We start from the raw sequence: 19993 nt of genomic DNA, 5'->3' as shown, positions 1-19993 counted from the left end.
ACCACAAGGGGGCGTATTTTTAATGCATTCTGTGTTTGTTTGTTTTTAAAGAAGATTTCTGGCAGAGATTGATGCCAACTGGTTAGATTTTGTATGGACTTTAGAATGACATAAATGTGGCTAAAATTAAAACAAAAATCTCAGAGATAGTGGGCAGGTGCAGATAGAGGAGCCACTCGCTGTTTGATCTTCTTTAGCTAATCTTCTTGTCACAGCGTGAGTGTTTCAGCCTGATCTCCCAGTACATGGACAGTAGGTCATGCTGTTTTAAAGCCAGACGGACTGGTCTCGGATGGAGTCGGTCATGGCCTCCAGAATGGTCTGCTATCTTTATTTCAGGTGGGCAATGTCACGAATGAGGCAATACTGATTGTGTATAATTTAGTGCATTTAAATATTTACAGGTTAGTTGAAGTTTGGAATTAATGTGTTTACCAGGAAGCTTCAGTAATTTGTGGCATAACAATTAGAAGTCTTTTTAAAAATTTAAAATGACTAGAGATGTTTAATATTGTATATTTGATAGTTACTTGAAAACCAGACTGTCTACAATCGAATTCACCAAATTAAATACTGTCTTGCTTTTTTGTTTGTTTTTATTTTTTTAATGTAGATCCTTGTTGAGACTAGGGGATACAATATTTATCTATTTTAAGTCATTCAGATTAAAAGAAAATTCTCATCACTTTTGAGGAAAATCTGTAATGTAGACAGGACATGAGTGAAATAGTGGGATCCAGACCAAGATAGTCCTCTATCATTATTGTGAGCATTTGAACTAAACATAGCATGTGGTGCGTTTGTTTCCATTTGCTGTGAATGGATTAGGGACGATGTCTTTCAGATATTTCAAATTCGGGTCTCTGACATGCGTTTACTCCTAAAGCCCATGTTATGAAGGGAATTATGGGTATTATTGTTATTACTAAGGTGCTACGTGCGTTCTATAGCCTGAAGCCAGGCATTTAACCAGCCAAACAGTTGTAACCTAAACCTCCTGACGTTGTCACCACTTAATGGTCGTTATTAATGAAAATTATTATTTAAATTCATAACTTAAGATTGTTTACAAGGAAAACACTTCCGGGTATTCATTGGAGCGCGCGCGGCGGGGTGACGTCACTGGACACCCAGCCCCGGTCAGCAGGAGGGGGCGCTGCCACGCACGAAACTGTCCTGCGGCGTGAGCCAATCCCTTTGTCGTGCGCGTGTGCGCTTGCGTGCGTGTGTATGCGTTCAGGGAAAGACGAGAGGAGGAGAGTTTGGTGTCAGAATGAGTTTGCGATGGAAAAGAAGTGTCTGGTAGATCGATACTCACTGGACAAGGGAGAGAATCGAGGTCGCTGAGTGGCTGCGAAGCCGAAGAGGAAGAGAAAGAGGAGAACCATGAGCCAGGACGAGTCCCACGGAGTGGTTTTAACGGGTTACCACAGTAACGCGGAATTGTTACCGAAAGTTGGACCGCGTGCACCCGCCCGTCCGTCAGCCGTGGACCCGGAGCCCACCGCGCCCAGGTGGGACAAACGAGTGTGTGCTGGTCGTGCTACGGCGGCTCAGGAGGGGGTGTGAGCGCACGACTGTTGTTTTGTCATGTTTACCTGGACAGTGTGTGTTAGTCGTGCAGCTGGACGCTCTTTGGTGGCTTTACAGGACAACCTGGTTGTTTTATGTCCATATTGGAGGGCAGCACCGCCCTCAGCCTCCACATAGGTTTATTCCTTGGCTACAGTCATTTACTCAGCCGATCTGCAGCTTAACCTTTACCTTATTAAGCTGCACCGACGTATCTGACTACTTAACGCCGAGAAAACCTTTTGTACTGAGGAAAGCTGCAACATAAAAATAAGAGTTCACAATGAATGAATGGTTTAGTTTAATACAGGTGGGCAGCGGACGTTCCAAGAGTTTGCCATTGCAAGTGATATACTTTCTAGTCCCATAAATATACTATAAACCTATACTGGTATATTATACACTGTGTAGCACTTCCGTACAGTCACCCTCCTGTTTTTTTGTAATTTGTAGGCAAATACTGTTGATTTACTGCATTAAATTGCAGATAATCAGTCACACATTGTGTAGAAATGTCACACAGGCCTTCAGAATCTTGTGGGCATCAATGAGGATGTTTGAGGACCGTGTGCATCCAGCAGGTTTTTCTCTTTACTCTCTCTTTGCCGTCTCACATCCTCTGGAGATGGTTGCTTCAGCCCTGCTGTGGTGAGAGGAAGCCAGCGGCAGCACGGGTGCCTGTCTTTGTGAGTTCCGGATGGCTCGTCTTGCCAGCTAAAAAGCAGCATCATATTACAGCGCGCCTTTGTCTCGCCTCCCACAGCTGTGTGTGCATGTCCATCCTGTCTAGGTTAACATGACGGCCCAGTTTTGTGGTCAGTGTTACTCACTCTGGCTGAGGAAATAAGCCGAGCAGGCAGAATGGTTGTTAAGCTGTGGGGGTCGGTGCTGTTTTATTTATACCTCCCATCCGAATCAGAGGGGGAACCTTAAGTGTGTCGTGGTGTGGCTGCGCATGCTCTTGTTTGGTATGGATTCAGCACGTGATGCATTCTCTAAGGAAATGTAATATTGAACAGGAAATGACATCTATGGAGAGCACGGTGAGAGGTCACGGGGAGTTGGACAGGCGTCACCGTTAGGGAACGTCTTTGTATTACTTCATTTCAGGCTTTCTCCATTCAGCCGGGCTCACAGCATTGGCATAAAGAGCCGGTAATGTGCACATTAAAGGGTATGAAGTCACTTCCGTGATCCGCAGAGGGCATCTGGCCGGCACCTGTTCATCTGGGAAAACCGCAGCCTTCACTCCTGGTTTTCCTTCTTTCTGGCTGCTATGCATCCTCTCAGCAGCCCATTGTTCCCATTCTGAGGCTGCCAGGTCCCTAAAAATCCACCCAGTGCTCTCCCTCAGGCCTGAAGAGACCACATTAGCAGATCAGACTCACACTCTTGAGTTTGCGACGGCGATGTTCACACTTTCTGTCACTCAAAATCACATAATTTAAATTTTTGTCTCTGATTCCTGCCGCTGCTGTGGTCTGATGATTGAATAGAGGACCGGCCTCCGTTTGTCATAATCGCCCCATTGTGTCTGAGTCTGAACTTTTCTAGAGGATTTCCTCCTTTTTTTCAGTCTCTCCATTCGCATGTTGCACGTGCACGGTTGGGACACGCTGCCGTCCTTTCATCTCAGCTCACAGTGAAGTTTGACCCTTTTGCTCCAGTTGGCCCAAAACTGCATGAAACACCGGATGGAAAGAATGACGGGAGAAGATAAAGAGCTCAGTAAAATAGTGTTCAAAACCAGCTGGTGTTCAATCAAATAGTTTGAGATTTGCTGTCAATTATCTACTGCACACACACACACACACACACACACACACCCCTCTGTTTTCTGTGTGAGAGAAGTCTGTTTTTATTTCACCTGATCGTTTTGTCAGAGGTTAACTCCCAAACAGCCTTTCAATTAGTAATAGCTATTATGAATTAGACTATTATTTATGGTAATAACCAGTCCTCAGGATTAGCACAAAGGGTTGTTATAACGACCCCTGTTTAGATCAATGCATTTAAAGTTTCAGATATTCATTGGCCAGCTACAGTGAGTGAATAAACACCTTGTTATTGTTTGCCATGTTGTTTCCTACAGACGCTTTCAACCCAATACGTGTTTGCTAATCTCTGATTTATGGTGCTGCCCGAGTGTTCTTCACACTGTAGGTCGGCGTGACGGTAAATAATTAACTCGTCTTGTCAGCTCACACTCCTGTCTGTCGGGGTTAAATCTGCCTCCAAGGTAAACACATCCTCTCGGGGATATTTTTGTTGTTTTGCACACATGGAAACCTTTGGAGCGGTGTGTGGAAATGAGCATTAAATATAATAAAGGCGAAGAGATTTATTTTGGAAAATAGCTTTAAAAATGGACTGAGTAGAGTGGTGAGTGGACAGGAAGAGGATCTGAGTGTGAGACAAAGTGTGGGAGGTGAGAGAGTATGTGAGGAGGAGGAAGAATGTATTAGAAGAGATGGTTATTTGAAGTTTGAAACCCCCCCCCAAACTCTGATGTTTTGTTTGACCCGATCAAAGTGTGTGTTGTGTGTGTGTGTTGGGAGGGTGAAGGAAGTCTGTTGTGGTATGCGGCCTTGAAACGGACTCTGAGTGATATTCCTCATAATTCAAAATTAATTAACACTTGGGATCGACTCGGTGTTGGTGTTTAATCCACCTCCCTGCAGCGTTTTTTTCAGTTTATTTCATCTCACTTCGGTTTTTTTTAAGTCTTTGGGAGTCTGAGGCGTGACCCCTTGTTGGCGGTGCCGGTTATTTCCTTTGAACTGGAAGAACCTTTGGTGTTTTCTGTGTTTTCTGACTCGGATGGTACCCAGTGAACAGCTGACTGGGCTGTTCTCAGATGTTCACAGCTCCCCATTTCTCAACTGTTACTGATTATCGCTGAGTGGGCAAAACCGCCCGCGCCTTTGGGAGACTGGAACCATAGACCGGCTGGTATTTGGCAGCTGCACCGTCCTCCGGCTCATTTCTCAACGCTCGCTGTACGATAGCCTGGAAGAGAGATCAGACAAAGAATGTGCTGTGTTAGATAATGAAGCTTCCTGATGCAGACAAAGAGGAAATCTATTCAGGCATCGGTGGGGCAAAAAAAAGGCTGTTAAACACATAATGTCAGGTTTTGGGATGGCCAAAAGCTAGAATTAATGAATGAATCGGGAAAAAACCTCTCTTGAGGTGTCACCCATGAGTTGTCTTCTTAGGTGTGTTTGAGAAGATGACGACGTGTTTTTGGAGAATATAGCGCCATCCATCTGTCCCAGCAGACGAGCCCAAGGATCGCCGCAGGAATTTAGCACCACCATTACATTAAAAATGAAACATTTAAGGTATTTGATGCGTTGCCGTTTGGCCTGTTTGTGCATATTTAGATTTTAAACAGTGAGAAACAGATGAGATCATCCCTCCTTCTTTTTCGCTCTGCCTTTTCTGGCTGTAATGTCTTTATTTACATTTCAGTGAGAGATCAGCCCTTGAGGAGGCCCTCCTTGTGCAGCTTTTGTTCTGTTGAATCTGAACGAGGGACGTCAACCCTCTTATGTCTGTTTCTCCACAGCAAAGACTTTGTGCAGTGACACTGAGACACTTTACTTTGCTGTGATTACGGTATCTTTAGCTTGGCAAGGCTGTGCCACATTAAACGAAACGTCCGCTGCGATGAGCCAACCTCGGTGCTATTATTAGCTCCAGCTGGCGTCTTCATTCGCTGAGAGGCAGCGAACCCAACGCTTCTCTCTGACTCACGCACCATCCTGTGACAGAAGATCTCAAATTTTACACGCCATTAAAGGCAGACGCATCTGGTCAAAGATGCAGCTGTGTGTTAACAGAGGAAAACAAGGATGTGGAATCAGGGAATGGTTTATTTCAGGCGCCTCAGCTACTGTTGGTATGTATCTTAGCATCACGGCTAAACAAGGATGAACCCAGCAGGACCAGTTTATTAAAATCAGAACCAGCACTGCGCGGCTGTTGAAGGCTCTGTTTCTCATGCAGTCGCAGAACGGGCCACTACACGATCCAGCAGCACCAGAACACACACGGCGACCAGCATGGACCCTCCACGACCGCTGACGGGACAAAACCCACTCAGCCGCTGCCCATCCCGAGGACCCAGCCCCCCTGCAGCAGCCCCAGACAAAGCCCCAGAACGCTGCCCTCGTGTCAGCGCTGCAACTCTCAGGTGGGTGGCACCGCTTTGGTTTTGGGTTTTTCTTTAATTCTTTGATTCGATCAGGAGTTCAACCCATGAGCAGACCTTGTCGGATGGATAACAAGAAGAAAATTACTGATGAATCAGTTATAAACATGAGGACAGTTTAAATGTTGGTGTTAAAGATTAACACAGGGCTTGTTTGGCAGGCACCCGTGTTTTTTTAATAGATTGTTCTACTCTCAAGGAAACATCCTGCTTTGATAAGCCGAAAACTGAATAGCTGGTATTAAACCAGTAAGAGCACGGAGAGACCTGCTGGAGGAAGATGATCTGGGGTGTGTTTGCATTTAGGGGGCTTAATAAACTGTCTTGGTCTGGTGGGTGGGTTCCAGACAGAAGCTGCTCTGCCAGCGTCATGTTCAGACCTGGTTTTATTTTTATCTCAATCAGTGAAGGATGTGAGCTCTTCTCAGGTATGTCATCCTCCTGCATGTTTGTTCTCGTTTTCCAGGACTCTCTAGACGAGCTGGAGATGAACGACTACTGGAAGGAAGTGGAGAACATCGCCAGCTCTGAACGAGGAGCAGGAAGAGGGGACGGTGAAGGAGACGGGGAAGCGCACGAGGAGGAGCATCAGAAAATTCCTGAGGGTAGGATATGCCTTGTCCGTGGTTAGAAATGAAAACAATCCCCTTTTCTGAGCGAGATTTGGCTTTAATGAGCTTTGATTTGGAGAAGAGCAGGTTACAGTTTGCTCCTGCCAGAAGAGAAAAAGGCCTGAAGGTATGGATGCATAAAAGTCCTCCCCTGAGAGATAAACACTCATTACTTCACACTCAGCAGCTCCAAAGATCAAAACTCCTTGTAGTTGCGTTCACCCTCTGTCGGAACTGAGCTTTTAACAGCGCAGCTCTGCTGTTTCACAGCTAATGGAACCTTGATGTGAACGCGAGCTGCTGAAGAAAACATCCTGTCGGCTCAGCTTTGTTTCCCGACTGTAAGAAAGCCCTTCAGGTTAAGGTCCAACGACAGCGTCTAAACGGGTCAGAGCATACCAGCCCCCCCAATAACATACAGCGGTATGATCAATGGAGCTGGGAGACTTTGACCGTGAAGTCTCAATAATGAAGGCCATGTAGCTGAAATCATAAAGATTCCTATCACAGTCTAACACGTTACTACGTTACTTTATAAAATGACCGTCTCTAAATTTGCTGTCCACCTTCAGCATGTGAATGAACCAAAAACCTTCGGCTTGTGGATGTATCCCGACCCATCGTCCATCCTAGATCCCGTCAATCAAACAGGCCTGTCCAAGCGCCTCGATTCTCTAATAGGAATCATATTCCATAATCTGCCACCTTGACCACCACCCCTTCCCCTCGAACACTTAGGTGTGCAGGAGTGTTTATAAAGAGGATTGTTCTTCTGAGCAAACACACACTTCCTGCATGCTGTGCGTGTCCTACTCTGTCTGTGGTTACACCTTTCCCTTTCCCCTACCTGTCAAAGGAAGAATGTCGTGATGGATAATTAGAGGCCTCTCTCCTCGATTCTATTATGAGTTTGCTTATTTTACTTAATGAAATATTGACATAATTAAATGGGCGGCTAACTAGGCAGCTCCCTGTATGCATACAGGTGACACAGCTCAAAATTGTCTGTAATCATTGTTTGGACTTACTTGTAGCCCTTAATATTTGTTCAGTCATGTCAATCCCCTGGCCAATCAGCATTAACAGCCCATCATTAACATAATAGTAATGACTCATAGTCACTAACGAGTAGTAACTACTACTAAAAAAGCACCTCCTAACTCTGGTACCCCTTGTGGAAAAGCTCCTCAAAAGTGACGCTGAGTAGGTACTAGTGGAAAAGTGGCATTCATTTTCAGTTTTTCTTCTTTTTCAGAGGGTGAACAGGCAGAAGCATGGCTAAAGGAGGCGGGGCTTGAAGGGCTCTATGACAGCTCATTGGAGGGCAACTCGGATCAGGTCTCACTAGTCTAGTCCACTTTTCTTTTTGCAGTCTGGATCATAGAAATGACATAGATGTGGTTGTTTGAATGGATCGACAGGAAGAAGACAACGTGGGGTTCCTGTCGACACTGACCAGAACGCAGGCGGCAGCCGTGGAACGTCGGGTGAAGTCGGCCTACCAGACACAGCGGCGCCGCAACCGCCAGCACGTTCCAGATGTTAGAGATATATTCAAACCTCCTCGAATGGTGAGGAGAAACAAGTGCACACAAACAACCCTTGATGACCACTTGAATAGTTGCACGCTGTCCAATTTTGGCGGACACGTGCCTTTTATAGCCCGGCGAGCGCAGGTGCCATCACCATAAATCACCGGGTTTTGATGCAAAGTACACAGGAAGTGCTTTCAATGTTAACCTTTGAGTAGGCAATGATCTACCTTTTCATAGATGCAGTTAAATTAGTTAGGCAGTAATGTCCTAATGCAACAGCCAATGTCTCATTTGACCACTAACGCATGACACGTACCTTTCTATCATTAAGCAGTGCCGTGTGGTTTTATACCACTAACTGAGCGGGAGACGGTCAATCACCAACTTTAATAATCAATCCCGTCTCATCATGAGTCCCTGGGCCACCATGAGTCAGCTCAGTAACACTTTCTGAAACAAGCGTTGCTTCTTTTTTTTTTTCAATCAAGACCAGCAGTTTGACCACTAATTAACTGGGAGGATAATGTGTAACATGAAATATGGACAGAGGAGACCTGTGTGTCTTTAACATCTTGTGTTCTGCAGAGTGACATGCCAAGTAAATACGAAGAGGGAAGTGAGAATGGGAAAAAAGATGTAACTTCAGCTGCAGCTGGTAAGTGCATAACACACACTCATACAGAACACGTGTTTAGTCAGCATGAGAAGGCCGTAATAAACTTCTGCATAGCAACACACACACTCTTAAATAATAGACAAAAAACAAACACAACTTCCTCATTTATTCAGCTCAGCAGATGACTTGAAGATGTGTAAGAATCAGCCTTGTGTATTTTTGATAGTTAAGAAAAGCTAATTGTTCGTGTGTGTGTGTGTGTGTGTGTTTACTCTGTGTGGCACGTGTGCAGAAACAGATACTGAGCTGAACGTTGAAGTGGCGTTTTCAGAGCAGGCACTCACTTACAGGGGCAACCATCAGAGGTCAAAATTCACAAGTCCTAAGTCTCCAGATGACAAACTACCAGTGAGTCTCTCTCTCTTTCTCTTTCTCTCTCTCTCTCTCACACACACACACGCACACGACTCCATCAGTTGTAATGTAAAGCCATGTTACACCCTGTAAATGCTCGTAAAAATGCATGTGGCTCTATGATTTCTATGACGATAAGTTACAAATTACATTTGTCTTCTCTGGCGCCATCTATCGTTTGAATCTGGTAATACACGTGATTTAATGTATTTATATGCTGTTGCTGAAGCCAGTGTTTCAGCTGAGTAGATCATTAACACCCGGCAACAAACACACAGAAGGATTTGAACAAAAACAAATTCATAATCCAGCACCACAGAGACTGTCTTCTGTCGAACGGTTGAACTTTTGCTTGTAGTGAAAGAGTAAATACAGCCAGCAAGGATGTGACATTTACTGTGACTGCCATTTGTTGTCTGTGTTTTTCTTCACCAGAACTTTAAACTGCTTAGAGATAAAACTGGTCAGACCAGAATAGGAGATCTGTCTCTGCTTGATATGAAAAAGGTAACAAACTCTTGTCAGAGATCTGTTTACGGTACCTATGCAAATATATGTCCTATAATGATAAAAGTTAAGGTTTAATAACATGTAATATCCTTTAAGGTACACAGATTAGTTCTAGTGGAATCGACTGCTCTGTTTGACACTGCAGGAATAGACCTTAAACCCCACAAAGCTGTCAAAATAAAGAGTAGAGGTAAACACAAAAGCCCACATGTACACTTATTTAACATATTAATACACCTTTTTCCAGTTTCAGCAAATGTTTATGGCTTTGTGTGCAGAGAGTGGTCTGTTTGGTGTTCCTCTCACCTCGTTACTGGACCAGGACCAGAAGCGGATTCCTGGGACCAAAGTGCCATTCATACTGCAAAGGGTGAGGCATGAGAGCGCCACCACTGATTGGATCAAATCTTTTTACCCTCAGATATTCTCAAATGGCTCAATGCCCTTTTCTGTCCCTCCCAGCTCATCAGTCACATCGAGGAGCAGGGCTTAGACACAGAGGGGCTCCTCAGGATCCCTGGAGCTGCCACGAGAGTCAAGGTTGATTTAAAAGATGCTTGCTGCCACCACAAACGTGGCTGCAGAGATTTAATAGAAGTGGATATTGATATTCTGCTGTAACAAAGTCGCCCACACCTTTTTCTCTCTGGCTATAATCCAGGCGCTGTGTCAGGAGCTTGAGTCCTCTTTCTATGATGGCACGTTTCCATGGGAACATTTGAAACAGCATGATGCTGCTAGCCTTTTAAAGCTGTTCATCAGGGAGTTGCCCCACCCTTTACTGACTGTGGAATACCTCAGCGCATTTATTGCTATCGATAGTATGCCTGCATCCTGTTTGATGGCCATATTTAGTCATTTATATTGGTTGTGATGGGAAAGAACACAGCTTTCGCTTGTGTGTTCACAGAACTTCCTATAAAGAAACAGCAGCTGCATGCTTTGAACCTGTTGGTCCTTTTGTTGCCTGAGGCAAATCGGGATACTTTGAAGGTACATGAGTGCAAGTATAGAAATAATGAAGAATTCCTGTTTTTCAGAGTTTTTTCTGATGGAATTTAATTTAAACTTATTCCCTGTTTCCACAGACACTTGTGGAGTTTTTCCAGCGTGTGATCGACCACCAGGCTGAGAATAAAATGACCCTCAATAATGTTTCAGTCATCATGGCGCCCAACATCTTCATGTTTAAGGGATTCCGCTCAAAGATTACAGAACAACAGGAGTACTCCATGGCAGCAGGCACAGCTAACATTGTCCGGCTGCTAATCAGATACCAGAATCTTTTATGGACTGTAAGAGTTTATAATTTATGCTACCAAAATCACTAAAATAACCTTTATGAATGGAGGATTTGTGTTCACATAAGTGTAATGAATCCTTCTCCTCCGCCTGCAGATCCCCAAATTCATTATGAATCAGGTCCGACAGCAAAATATGGAAAATCAGCGCAAGCAAAAAGAGAGGGCTGTAAGGAAGCTGCTTAAGATGATTACCACCGACAAACCATCTGAGAGGACCATCCCAGAGGTACCTTGTTGTATATAAATATGTATATGGTTTATTTTCATCACGTAAACGTATTGATTAGAATATAAATATATTAATAGGACATTTTCTTCCCTTAAATGTTCAAAAACGTATACATTAATATCTTGCAACTATAATTTGTGGAAACAGTGACATCTAGTGGAGATTTGACAAATTTCACCTTACTCCACTCGCTGTCCGATACCGCTATTACTGATCAATACTTGTGTTTTAATAACGCAGAAGTAAATATATTAATAAAAGAAAGTTGTTCCTCCGTGTTGGCTTATTGGGGGGGGGGGGGGGGGGGGGGGGGGGATCACAATTAAGGTAGGATGCTCCCTTTGGTTTTTTTTTTTTTTAGATTGCTGCTGCAGACATAGTTTATCTGGAGATTAAACAAAGGAACAGGACTTCGTCCAAGTCCACATTCTTGCTACGTGAAGTCTGTGTTGCTTTGAAGGGCCACTGGCTTTTCCTGTGAGGTGTTTACAGTGTGACTGACTTACTCTCTGTTTATGCCTGTCTCATCACCAGGAGAGCTCACAGGGGTTCATACGCATCCATGCGCCGCAGTTCCGTAAAGTCTCCATGGCTGTTGAGCTGACTGAAGACCTGCAAGCTTCTGATGTGTTGACACGCTTCCTCAGCCAGGACAGGTAACACACACACGTTTGTCTCACACATTTATGTTCACTCTTGCTTACTTCACTTCTTGTCTTCCCAGGTCGTTGGTTGTGAAACCAGAAGATCTGTCTCTTTATGAGATCGGAGGCAACATCAGTAAGTCCATGTCCACAATTTTCAGCATTTATTTATTTAAATAAGTGTTGAGTGAGATAATCTGCTTTTCCAGAGGAGAGGTGTCTAGATGGAGAGACGTACATGAAAGACCTCATCCAACTGAACCCAACAGCAGAGTGGGTCATCAAAGTGGTGCAGAGATAAACCTGCTGATTAGGAGATCTTCATGGTTCTGTGTGGATCCTGTGGATTCCCCCCCTCCCATCTCCGTGGCAGGAAGTGCCGGCATTTCTGTCTCAGCTCAGTGTTAACGGCTCAAACAAGGACTAAAATTCACCTTCACTTTGCTTCTTTCTCCACCAACCTTCAGTCTTTACATTGGAACAACTGTCCAGCTGAAAGAACAAACCTTGCTATTAAAGAGAACAGTTTTAACCCATCTGTGACGGGTTCCACTGTGGTGGAGATCCATTTCCCCCAGTCTGTTGCAGTGCTTGAGCCACAATATTGCGGTTATTGATGCAATATTGAAAGTATTACTTGTGTACTGTGATTTATTACCACTAATCTCTTCCAGCTTTTGGGCAAAACAAAACATAAAACAGTCCTATCATGTACCTAATGTATAGCAAATTTTATGAATGTTGATATTGAATTACTATCATTTGAAATGATTAAAGCTATCGAAGCACTTAGCAGCTACCAGGAGGTAATAACCACTGAGGTGATGGATGTACTGTGTAAAAGACACCTCAACAGTGAATTTCTTAAACACCGACACAAAGAACCGCATGCTATGATGACGTCACTGTTTCAGCTGCCCATTTATCTTAAATGCATGTTTTATGAAACCACTGATGTTTGAGCTCATTAATGTGTTAAAAAAAACACTGCTCCTCTACAAATATGAGCACACCATTTTTTATGGGAAAAAAGTACTGTGCGCAGGGAATTCATCGCCTTAAGAGTTTTGTACCAAAGATTTCATCATTATAAATATCTGATGTACACATGATGACTTTAAAGAACTGTATAAATGACCTTAAATGATGATTATAAAGTATGACAAAATGTTGGCTGTCCCTTTGATTTTTGACTTTACATTGTATAAAAGTACAACTTTTTATTTCGACGTCATGTATGGGTCATTAGATTTTATAATATTGGATATGAGGTCCCTGTGTTAATAATAACCTCCATCACGACCTGATTCCGTGTTTTCGTGTCGTGGCCACACCCATCTACTGGAAACGTAACTGTGTACGCACCTGATTGGCTGACGCGTGTATCCCCCTCGCTCATTGGCTGCTGCCAAGCAGGGCGCGCTGTGATTGGTCCAGCACCGCGAACAGGAAGTGTCATCAATAGCGGTAGTAGGGGCTTAGCGCGGCTCAGCAGTACCAGGTTGCTATGAGTCAAAGGTGTAAGATTCTACTTCTTGTCATCATGATTGAATGAGTTGTAGTACGAAGCGGTCTTCGATGCTCAACTTAAAGACCAAGAGCTGGCATTCATTATAAATGTTAAGCTGTTTGATCTTTTTTTTTGTAGCAATGTAACGCTAGCTAGTAAGCTAACGTTATTACAGGGTGGTTCTGCTCTGTTAGCTGTCTGGAATTTGTCAGTATGCTACTGTAGTTAAATTCATCAAACTTGTTGGACAAAGAAACTATTGTTAATTTTACCCGAACATGTTAGTGAGTCTATCTATGCTACGCATCGTCGTGTGACGCCACATTAACTGGATGTTTGGTCATAGAAATAGCAGCTACAGCTAGCAGATGGTTAGCTACTCAACAATGGGCTATACGAGGTATTTAAAGACTGCACGGACGTTTTGCTGTTTGTGTATTCTGCTGACAGTCTTCGTCAAAGGAATACGTGCTGGTAAGTGTTATTTTGCTGTATAATTTAATTTAATATGCACGACGTCGGTGATGGCATGAAGCTCATGTGAGCAGATGTTTACATTGTTGATATGAAGTTCATGTCTGTCTCTCTTTAACATGAAAACTTCCAGAGGAGGATCAACACTACCGACCTGAGCTCAAGGTATAATGTCATTGCATTATTGTTATTTATTTTATAGTTTGAATGTGTAAGCTTTTGATGATCACACGTGTGCCCACCCATTCTGGCGTATAATATCTGAGCAATTGATCTGTGGAATTAGTCTTTCCTGTCTTTAAACTTAGGTGTGCTTATGCATTTCTTTTGGAAACTGACATAACTGTAGAACTTGGAAGAGAGCTTTAGCCATTGCTTCATCTTTATTTGTGTGAATTTGTGTGTCTCTGCAGTCTTACCATGACCCAGACTCTGAGGAGGAAGATGGCCATCATGTTTCAGAAATTGTGGCTGGTGCATCTGTCACCTCCAGTTATACAGTGTCCCAAATAGATGAAGAGAAGCAGACTCACAATGATGAAGGAGAGAGAGAGAAGGTGGAGGAAGAGGACCTCCCTGAGCAGCCCCCTCCTGTTGAAGAAAAGCCTAAAGAAGGTAATATTGTCACTGGGAAAGTGCTTTAAAAGTTTAAGTAAATGTTGCGCAGTTGAACTGGTTTGAACTGAGTTTGAACTGAGCATAGATGTGGTTTCAGGGGGAGATTAGGAAACTCATGAGAATGTGTCAGGGCTTTGCACCTGCAGCTCCTCTTGCAGACAGTTACATCATGTCACTTGGGGATTGTTTGTTGCACTCTTGCTCTTGTTTCAACCACATTGATGAGCTGTTGTGTGCTTTTATTGTGATTTTATTTACAAACTTTCTTTTGAAAAAGAGGTCACAGATTTGTTTGTGCCATTTTAATAACAGTTCCTGTGGTGAATGGAGGCACAGCCGATGGAGAACCTTGTATCTTCCCTTTCCTCTTCCAGAAGAAGGAATACACAGACTGTACCACTGATGGACGTGGGGACGGGCGGTTGTGGTGCGCCACAACATATGACTATAATATGGATAAAAAGTGGGGTTTCTGTGAGAGTAAGTTTTGGATTCCATGTGATCAAAATGAAAAAAAATTCCCAAACCATTGTTGACTGCACCTCAACATGAAAGTTTATGTGGGTAATATAATGCTTTCCTTTGGTGCTAATGCATATAAGGAACATCAGGAGATATTAATGGTCCCCTCTGGCTTTACTGACCTGTTCTTGCCGGCTTGTTCCCTCAGCGGAGGAGCAGTCACAGCAGAGGCTGCAGGCGGAGGAGGCCGAGCAGCAGTATCAAAATCTCCTGCACATGCTGAATATCACCACCAAGAGGAGCCAGAGGAGAGAGTGAGCTTCTCCTTTCTCGGCTATTAATGCCCTTCGTCATTCAAAGCATTTTAATGTTGAACAATGATTTACTAAAAATTTATTGATTCAAACTAGAACACAATAGTGTCTTCTTTTTTCTTACGGTCAAGGGTGCAGTTTAATCTCCTCAACTGCTGTAATTACCTGCGGACTTTACTCGACATCCTTGTTGACTTTTCACTGTTTTCATTGTACATCTATTAGCCTGATTACTGCTGCACCACCTCACAGGTTATATGAGAAACTGCTGAAGGTCGCTGAGACGGGCCACCAGAAATCCCTGGAGAAGGTGGGCTACGGCATGCTGTTCGGAGACTACATGAACCAGAACATCAACAAGGCTAAGGAGATATTTGAAAAGCTCGCCGTGGAGGGCTCGCCCAGAGCTCAGACGGTACTCGTCCTGTGGCAAATGAGAGGAATGTTTACTCATTTTAAGTTTGCAACAACGGCGTTTGTTCACTTTCTTCAGGCTCTCGGGTTTTTGTATGCAGCAGGGCTCGGAGTTAACTCGAGTCAGGCCAAGGTAGGTTTTCTCCTCATGCTGTAAAAAAACTGCTCATCATTGGTTCATGTACAAAATTCCCCACATTCTGTGTTTTCAGGCTTTGGTTTATTACACGTTTGGAGCACTGGGTGGAAACCTGATCGCTCACATGATTCTGGTGAGTTGAGCTGCAAATGTCAACAAAGGATCGGCACATTGGCAAAGAGTTAAATGCCTTTTTCATTAGGGATACAGATACTGGGGCGGTGTTGGTGTTCCACAGAGCTGCGAGTCGGCGTTAACGCACTACAGGCTCGTGGCAAATCAGGGTGAGTGTGGAACATGATATTTGAGCTGTGCTGACTAGTTTTTCTTGGGCAAATAACCTGAAGAGAATTTAATCTCTATTTGCAACTCAGTGGCCAGTGAGGTGACGCTGACAGGAGGTACGGCTGTACAGAAGATCAGGCTTTTGGACGAGGCGGAGAACCCAGGATCTACCAGCGGGATGCTGGAGGAGGACCTGATCCAGTACTACCAGTTTTTAGCTGAGAAAGGAGACGTACAAGCCCAGGTAAGATGGAGCCCAGTGGCTGCTTTATAATGATAGCATGAGGCTACAGTGACGCTCTAACTGGCTTTGGTTCTCCTGGCAGGTCGGATTGGGTCAGTTACACCTGCACGGAGGACGTGGAGTGGAGCAGAACCATCAGGTGATTGTCCTGTGTTAAATGGTTTACTGCTATTACAGTTTGGGATTTAATTTAGTTTTTTTTAAGCTTTTTTGCTGTTTTATTTCCCAAAGAGGGCTTTTGACTACTTCACCCAGGCTGCCAATGCAGGAAACACGCACGCCATGGCGTTCCTCGGCAAGGTGAGTGAAGTGAATGAGTGAGGTCGTTGAAGTTGCTGATTTCTAAGAGATGTGACATCTCTGTCCCTCAGATGTATTCAGACGGCAGCGAGTTTCTCCCGCAGAATAATGAGACGGCCCTGAAATACTTCAAGAAAGCCTCCGAGTTGGTAGGAAAGAACATCTGCACCGCTGTCAGAATAGACAAATTCACTTTTCTCTTGCTCTTCCAATCATCTGGGCCTTTCTTTTGCTCAGGGAAACCCAGTGGGACAGAGCGGCCTTGGCATGGCCTACCTGTATGGAAGAGGCGTCCCAGTGGTAAGCTTTTCCTCATCACAGTCCAAGATGAAGAAGGGAGGAAGACTTTCAATCACAGTGTTTGTGTGTCTTCAGAACTACGATCTGGCGCTGAAATACTTCCAGAAGGCAGCAGAGCAGGGTCTGGTTGATGGACAGCTCCAGTTGGGTACCATGTACTACAGTGAGTGTTGATGCATGTGTGTAATGCACCGTTGTACCCAGCATTGTTGTGCAATCCTGTTTTCTTTTCCCCCGTATCGCTCAGATGGCATCGGTGTGAAGCGAGATTACAAACAGGCTCTTAAATTCTTCAACCTGGCCTCCCAGGCGGGCCACGTCCTGGCCTTCTACTACTTGGCCCAGATGCATGCCACCGGTACGGGTGTGATGCGTTCCTGCCATACAGCCGTGGAGGTGAGGCTTCTTGGCTATTTTCTGATCGCATTCATCATCGGCGTTATCATCTAACGTCTGCGCCCTTTTTCAGCTTTTCAAAAACGTGTGTGAACGTGGCCGATGGTCGGAGCGTCTCATGACGGCGTACGGCAGCTTCAGGGAGGGCGAAACGGACGCTGCGCTGGTCCAGTACCTGCTGCTGGCAGAGCAGGGCTACGAGGTGGCTCAGAGCAACGTGGCCTTTATTCTGGATCAGAGTAAGACGACCCTGTGACCGTCTCATCGACAAAAAATGAAAACCCACCAGTTGCTGTCGTCTAATTTTTTTGATTTGTTTGGACCAGAAGGTGCGAAGATCTTCAGCGAGAATGAGACCTATCCTCGCGCCCTCCTCCACTGGACAAGAGCTGCAGCACAAGGTCAGTCGGCACTCGTCTGTTCTGTCCACACCACGTTTGTTTTTACAGATCGACATTCATCTACAGCTGCTTTACACTGCTGAAACTAGTCCACAAACAAGATCATTAGACAAGACTCTGAATTCACCCCAGCTGTGTGAGAGTGCAGGTGTCTTCTATGATGGACTAGTGATCTGTCCAGAGCGTATTCTTGCCTCTAGACTCAGAAAGAATGTGTTGCTGGATGGAAAAGGCAGTCTCTGCCAACCAGAAGGTTAAACTGTCTTTGGTCTTTCCCAGGTTACACTGTAGCGAGGATTAAACTCGGCGACTACCATTATTACGGCTACGGCACTGATGTGGACTACGAGACGGCCGTCATTCATTACAGGCTGGCGTCGGAGCAGCAGCACAGTGCCCAGGCCATGTTTAACCTGGGTTATATGCACGAGAAAGGCCTGGGCATCAAACAGGTGGGGACGGAGCCGCGCTGCGGTTGTGTGTGTTGCACAAACATGAACCTAAAATGCACCCTGTGGTTCTGAATCTCTTTACTCTTTGTCTGACGTATCTGCAGGACATTCATTTAGCCAAGCGTTTCTACGACATGGCTGCAGAAGCCAGTCCAGATGCCCAGGTCCCAGTTTTTCTGGCTCTGTGCAAGCTCGGTCTGGTTTACACTCTGCAGTACCTGCAGGATCTCAATGTGAGTGCTGCCCCCCCCCCCCATGTCAGGCTTTTGCTGTTGTGCCTGAGCTTTAAAACTAATGAAAGAATCATGTTTGCGTGTGTTCTCTTCTGTCAGTTGAAGGAATTTGTCTCTCAGGTGGACCTGGACCAGCTTCTGGGCCCCGAGTGGGACCTCTACCTCATGACCGTCCTCGCCCTGCTGCTGGGCACAGTCATTGCCTACAGACAGCGGCAGCACCAAATCATAGTACCCCCGCGGGTGCCTGCCCCCGCCCCTCCCCCGCCTCCACCTCCAAGAGCCCCCCAGGAACAGTTGCAGGCCCAGGCTGAGGAGCACTCGCAGGCGGGGGCCGAGGACCAGGGCCAGGGAGAAACGCAAGCCCCGGGGGAAGAGGAGGGGCAGGAACAGTGAGAGGAAGCCGTGCGGAGGAAGATGCAGTCGAGGCTCGGGCAGCCCCCCTCGTGGCGCAGGTGGAGCTTATTATTGCCTCCTAGTTTCGGAGCTTCCCTCCACTCTGCCTGCTCCCTGACACAAAAAAAACTGCTGACCTGTGCGGTCTCACAACTCCCTTTCTCCATGTCAAATATGCTGGTTGAGCGAGCAGTGGGGGTGGTGTGGGACGTTGCTAGAGAAGAAGAAGAGGATTACCGCAGATTTGGGACTTCTGTGACTCAGGAATACAGGCAGAAGCAGCCGTGTCCTCTCTGGAAATAGCCTCACAACTTCAGGCATTTTGAACGCGGCTAATCAAAATATTTTCCATCTGATATGTGCATTAATTTCTTCACACCTCCCCCTTTTTATTCCCAAGGAAAATCTGCATTGTGAGGAAAATGGGTCAGTTTCAAGGAGGAAAAAATAAATAAAAAATGACAGGAGGGTGCCGACCGCCACTGTAGTTTAATTTGCCTGCGCTGATCTAGTTGCTAAAGAAACGCCACATTGACGCATGTTTTTGATTTTAGGCACCTTATTTTCAGATAATGCTGCATTCATTAACCATTCGATGAGTTGGCCTGTCCAGGTTGCAAAGCATTTTCTTCATACGATATTAACAGGGCTGATGTGTCCTTGAGTCATAATAGGCCTGCAGCGTAGGAAGAAGAAACAGGCGGGCGAGAATGCATCGTTTCAGGCTGCTAAAACATCGCAGACGCTGGGAAATAAACTGCTGAAGTCGAAACCACCGAATCTCCTGGGTAGATCCTGATATGAGATTCGTCCGTGCGCGGCTCCCTGGCATCAGTGATCGCAGTTTCTGAAGATATACTGTACACTGGCATTGTTTCTCATGATTCATTGATTTATTATTTTTTAAAATGGTTTGACAATTCTCATTTCTGCCTGAGGACCTGGAGCAGCCTTAACTACAGCAGCGTCTGCAGAAAGGAAGAGAATCAGTTCTTTAGTGTGTTTGTGTGTTTGGTTATACAAGTTCAGCTGCTGTGAGAATTTCCACCCACTCTCTGGAAGCGGGAGCTCTGCCTACAGGCGTGAGCTGACAAACCGTCACAGTTTCGGTCTGACAGTATTTTACTCGAGGATTTCTGCCAGCTGTTGTTGACTTATTGAGAGCTGGTGAACATCGAACATGCAGAAGGAGAATTCAATGGGTTTGTTTTTGTTCTTTTTTGTAATGCTAAGTCAGATTTCATGCATCGGTAGGTCAATTTCTAATTTAGCTGAAATGAAACGCTGAAAAGGATGAGCAAGCTGCGTTTTTACCATCACCCTGACACCTTTGTATGGGAATTAATAAATGATATTTAAATTCTGTCGTCTCTTCCCGGGGTGTTCCTGTTCTTAAACTCCACT

General features: G+C 45.0%; 2 protein-coding genes across 6 annotated transcripts; both read left to right on the top strand.

The window, feature by feature from the left end:
* The first annotated feature begins 158 nt into the window (after nucleotides 1–158).
* Nucleotides 159–12823, top strand: arhgap18 (Rho GTPase activating protein 18). 3 transcript variants are annotated; one of them, XM_029849145.1, is made up of 18 exons: nucleotides 159–339; nucleotides 5584–5770; nucleotides 6255–6393; nucleotides 7655–7737; nucleotides 7821–7970; nucleotides 8520–8589; nucleotides 8843–8958; nucleotides 9400–9471; nucleotides 9571–9664; nucleotides 9753–9844; nucleotides 9937–10014; nucleotides 10136–10295; nucleotides 10385–10467; nucleotides 10563–10769; nucleotides 10873–11004; nucleotides 11542–11663; nucleotides 11732–11787; nucleotides 11861–12823. In XM_029849145.1, exons 1-18 carry the CDS (start codon nucleotides 293–295, stop codon nucleotides 11950–11952), a joined length of 1980 nt encoding a protein of 659 aa, XP_029705005.1. In that variant the 5' UTR covers nucleotides 159–292; the 3' UTR covers nucleotides 11953–12823. The 3 variants fall into 3 exon arrangements, with proteins under 3 accessions (XP_029705005.1, XP_003971663.2, XP_029705006.1); XM_003971614.3 differs by lacking the exon at nucleotides 159–339 and adding an exon at nucleotides 1149–1514; XM_029849146.1 differs by lacking the exon at nucleotides 159–339 and adding an exon at nucleotides 3451–5476.
* A 216-nt stretch (nucleotides 12824–13039) lies between these two features.
* On the top strand, nucleotides 13040–19952 carry sel1l (SEL1L adaptor subunit of SYVN1 ubiquitin ligase). 3 transcript variants are annotated; one of them, XM_011611960.2, is made up of 22 exons: nucleotides 13040–13169; nucleotides 13508–13635; nucleotides 13769–13800; nucleotides 14049–14250; nucleotides 14566–14733; nucleotides 14924–15029; nucleotides 15282–15444; nucleotides 15523–15576; nucleotides 15656–15715; nucleotides 15785–15866; nucleotides 15957–16111; nucleotides 16194–16250; nucleotides 16343–16411; nucleotides 16483–16560; nucleotides 16649–16711; nucleotides 16787–16874; nucleotides 16959–17107; nucleotides 17181–17346; nucleotides 17434–17508; nucleotides 17788–17960; nucleotides 18065–18193; nucleotides 18293–19952. In XM_011611960.2, exons 2-22 carry the CDS (start codon nucleotides 13530–13532, stop codon nucleotides 18587–18589), a joined length of 2472 nt encoding a protein of 823 aa, XP_011610262.1. In that variant the 5' UTR covers nucleotides 13040–13169; nucleotides 13508–13529; the 3' UTR covers nucleotides 18590–19952. The 3 variants fall into 3 exon arrangements, with proteins under 3 accessions (XP_011610262.1, XP_011610263.1, XP_011610261.1); XM_011611961.2 differs by having other exon boundaries at nucleotides 13098–13635; nucleotides 18314–19952; XM_011611959.2 differs by having other exon boundaries at nucleotides 13099–13635.
* Nucleotides 19953–19993: the final 41 nt, after the last annotated feature.

This window comes from Takifugu rubripes, chromosome 16 (assembly GCF_901000725.2).
Source record: "Takifugu rubripes chromosome 16, fTakRub1.2, whole genome shotgun sequence".
NCBI classification, from domain to species: Eukaryota; Metazoa; Chordata; class Actinopteri; order Tetraodontiformes; family Tetraodontidae; genus Takifugu; species Takifugu rubripes.
This window is presented reverse-complemented; position numbering and strand designations above follow the sequence as displayed.

Coding starts and splice junctions, on each gene's coding strand:
- arhgap18 (XM_003971614.3), top strand. CDS start 1,387: ATGAGCCAGGACGAGTCCCACGGAGTGGTTTTAACGGGTTACCACAGT. Junction 9,665..9,752: donor TGTCAAAATAAAGAGTAGAG/GTAAACACAAAA, acceptor CTTTGTGTGCAG/AGAGTGGTCTGTTTGGTGTT. Junction 11,664..11,731: donor CGCTTCCTCAGCCAGGACAG/GTAACACACACA, acceptor TTGTCTTCCCAG/GTCGTTGGTTGTGAAACCAG.
- sel1l (XM_011611960.2), top strand. CDS start 13,530: ATGGTTAGCTACTCAACAATGGGCTATACGAGGTATTTAAAGACTGCA. Junction 13,636..13,768: donor CGTCAAAGGAATACGTGCTG/GTAAGTGTTATT, acceptor GAAAACTTCCAG/AGGAGGATCAACACTACCGA. Junction 15,445..15,522: donor GCTCGCCCAGAGCTCAGACG/GTACTCGTCCTG, acceptor CACTTTCTTCAG/GCTCTCGGGTTTTTGTATGC.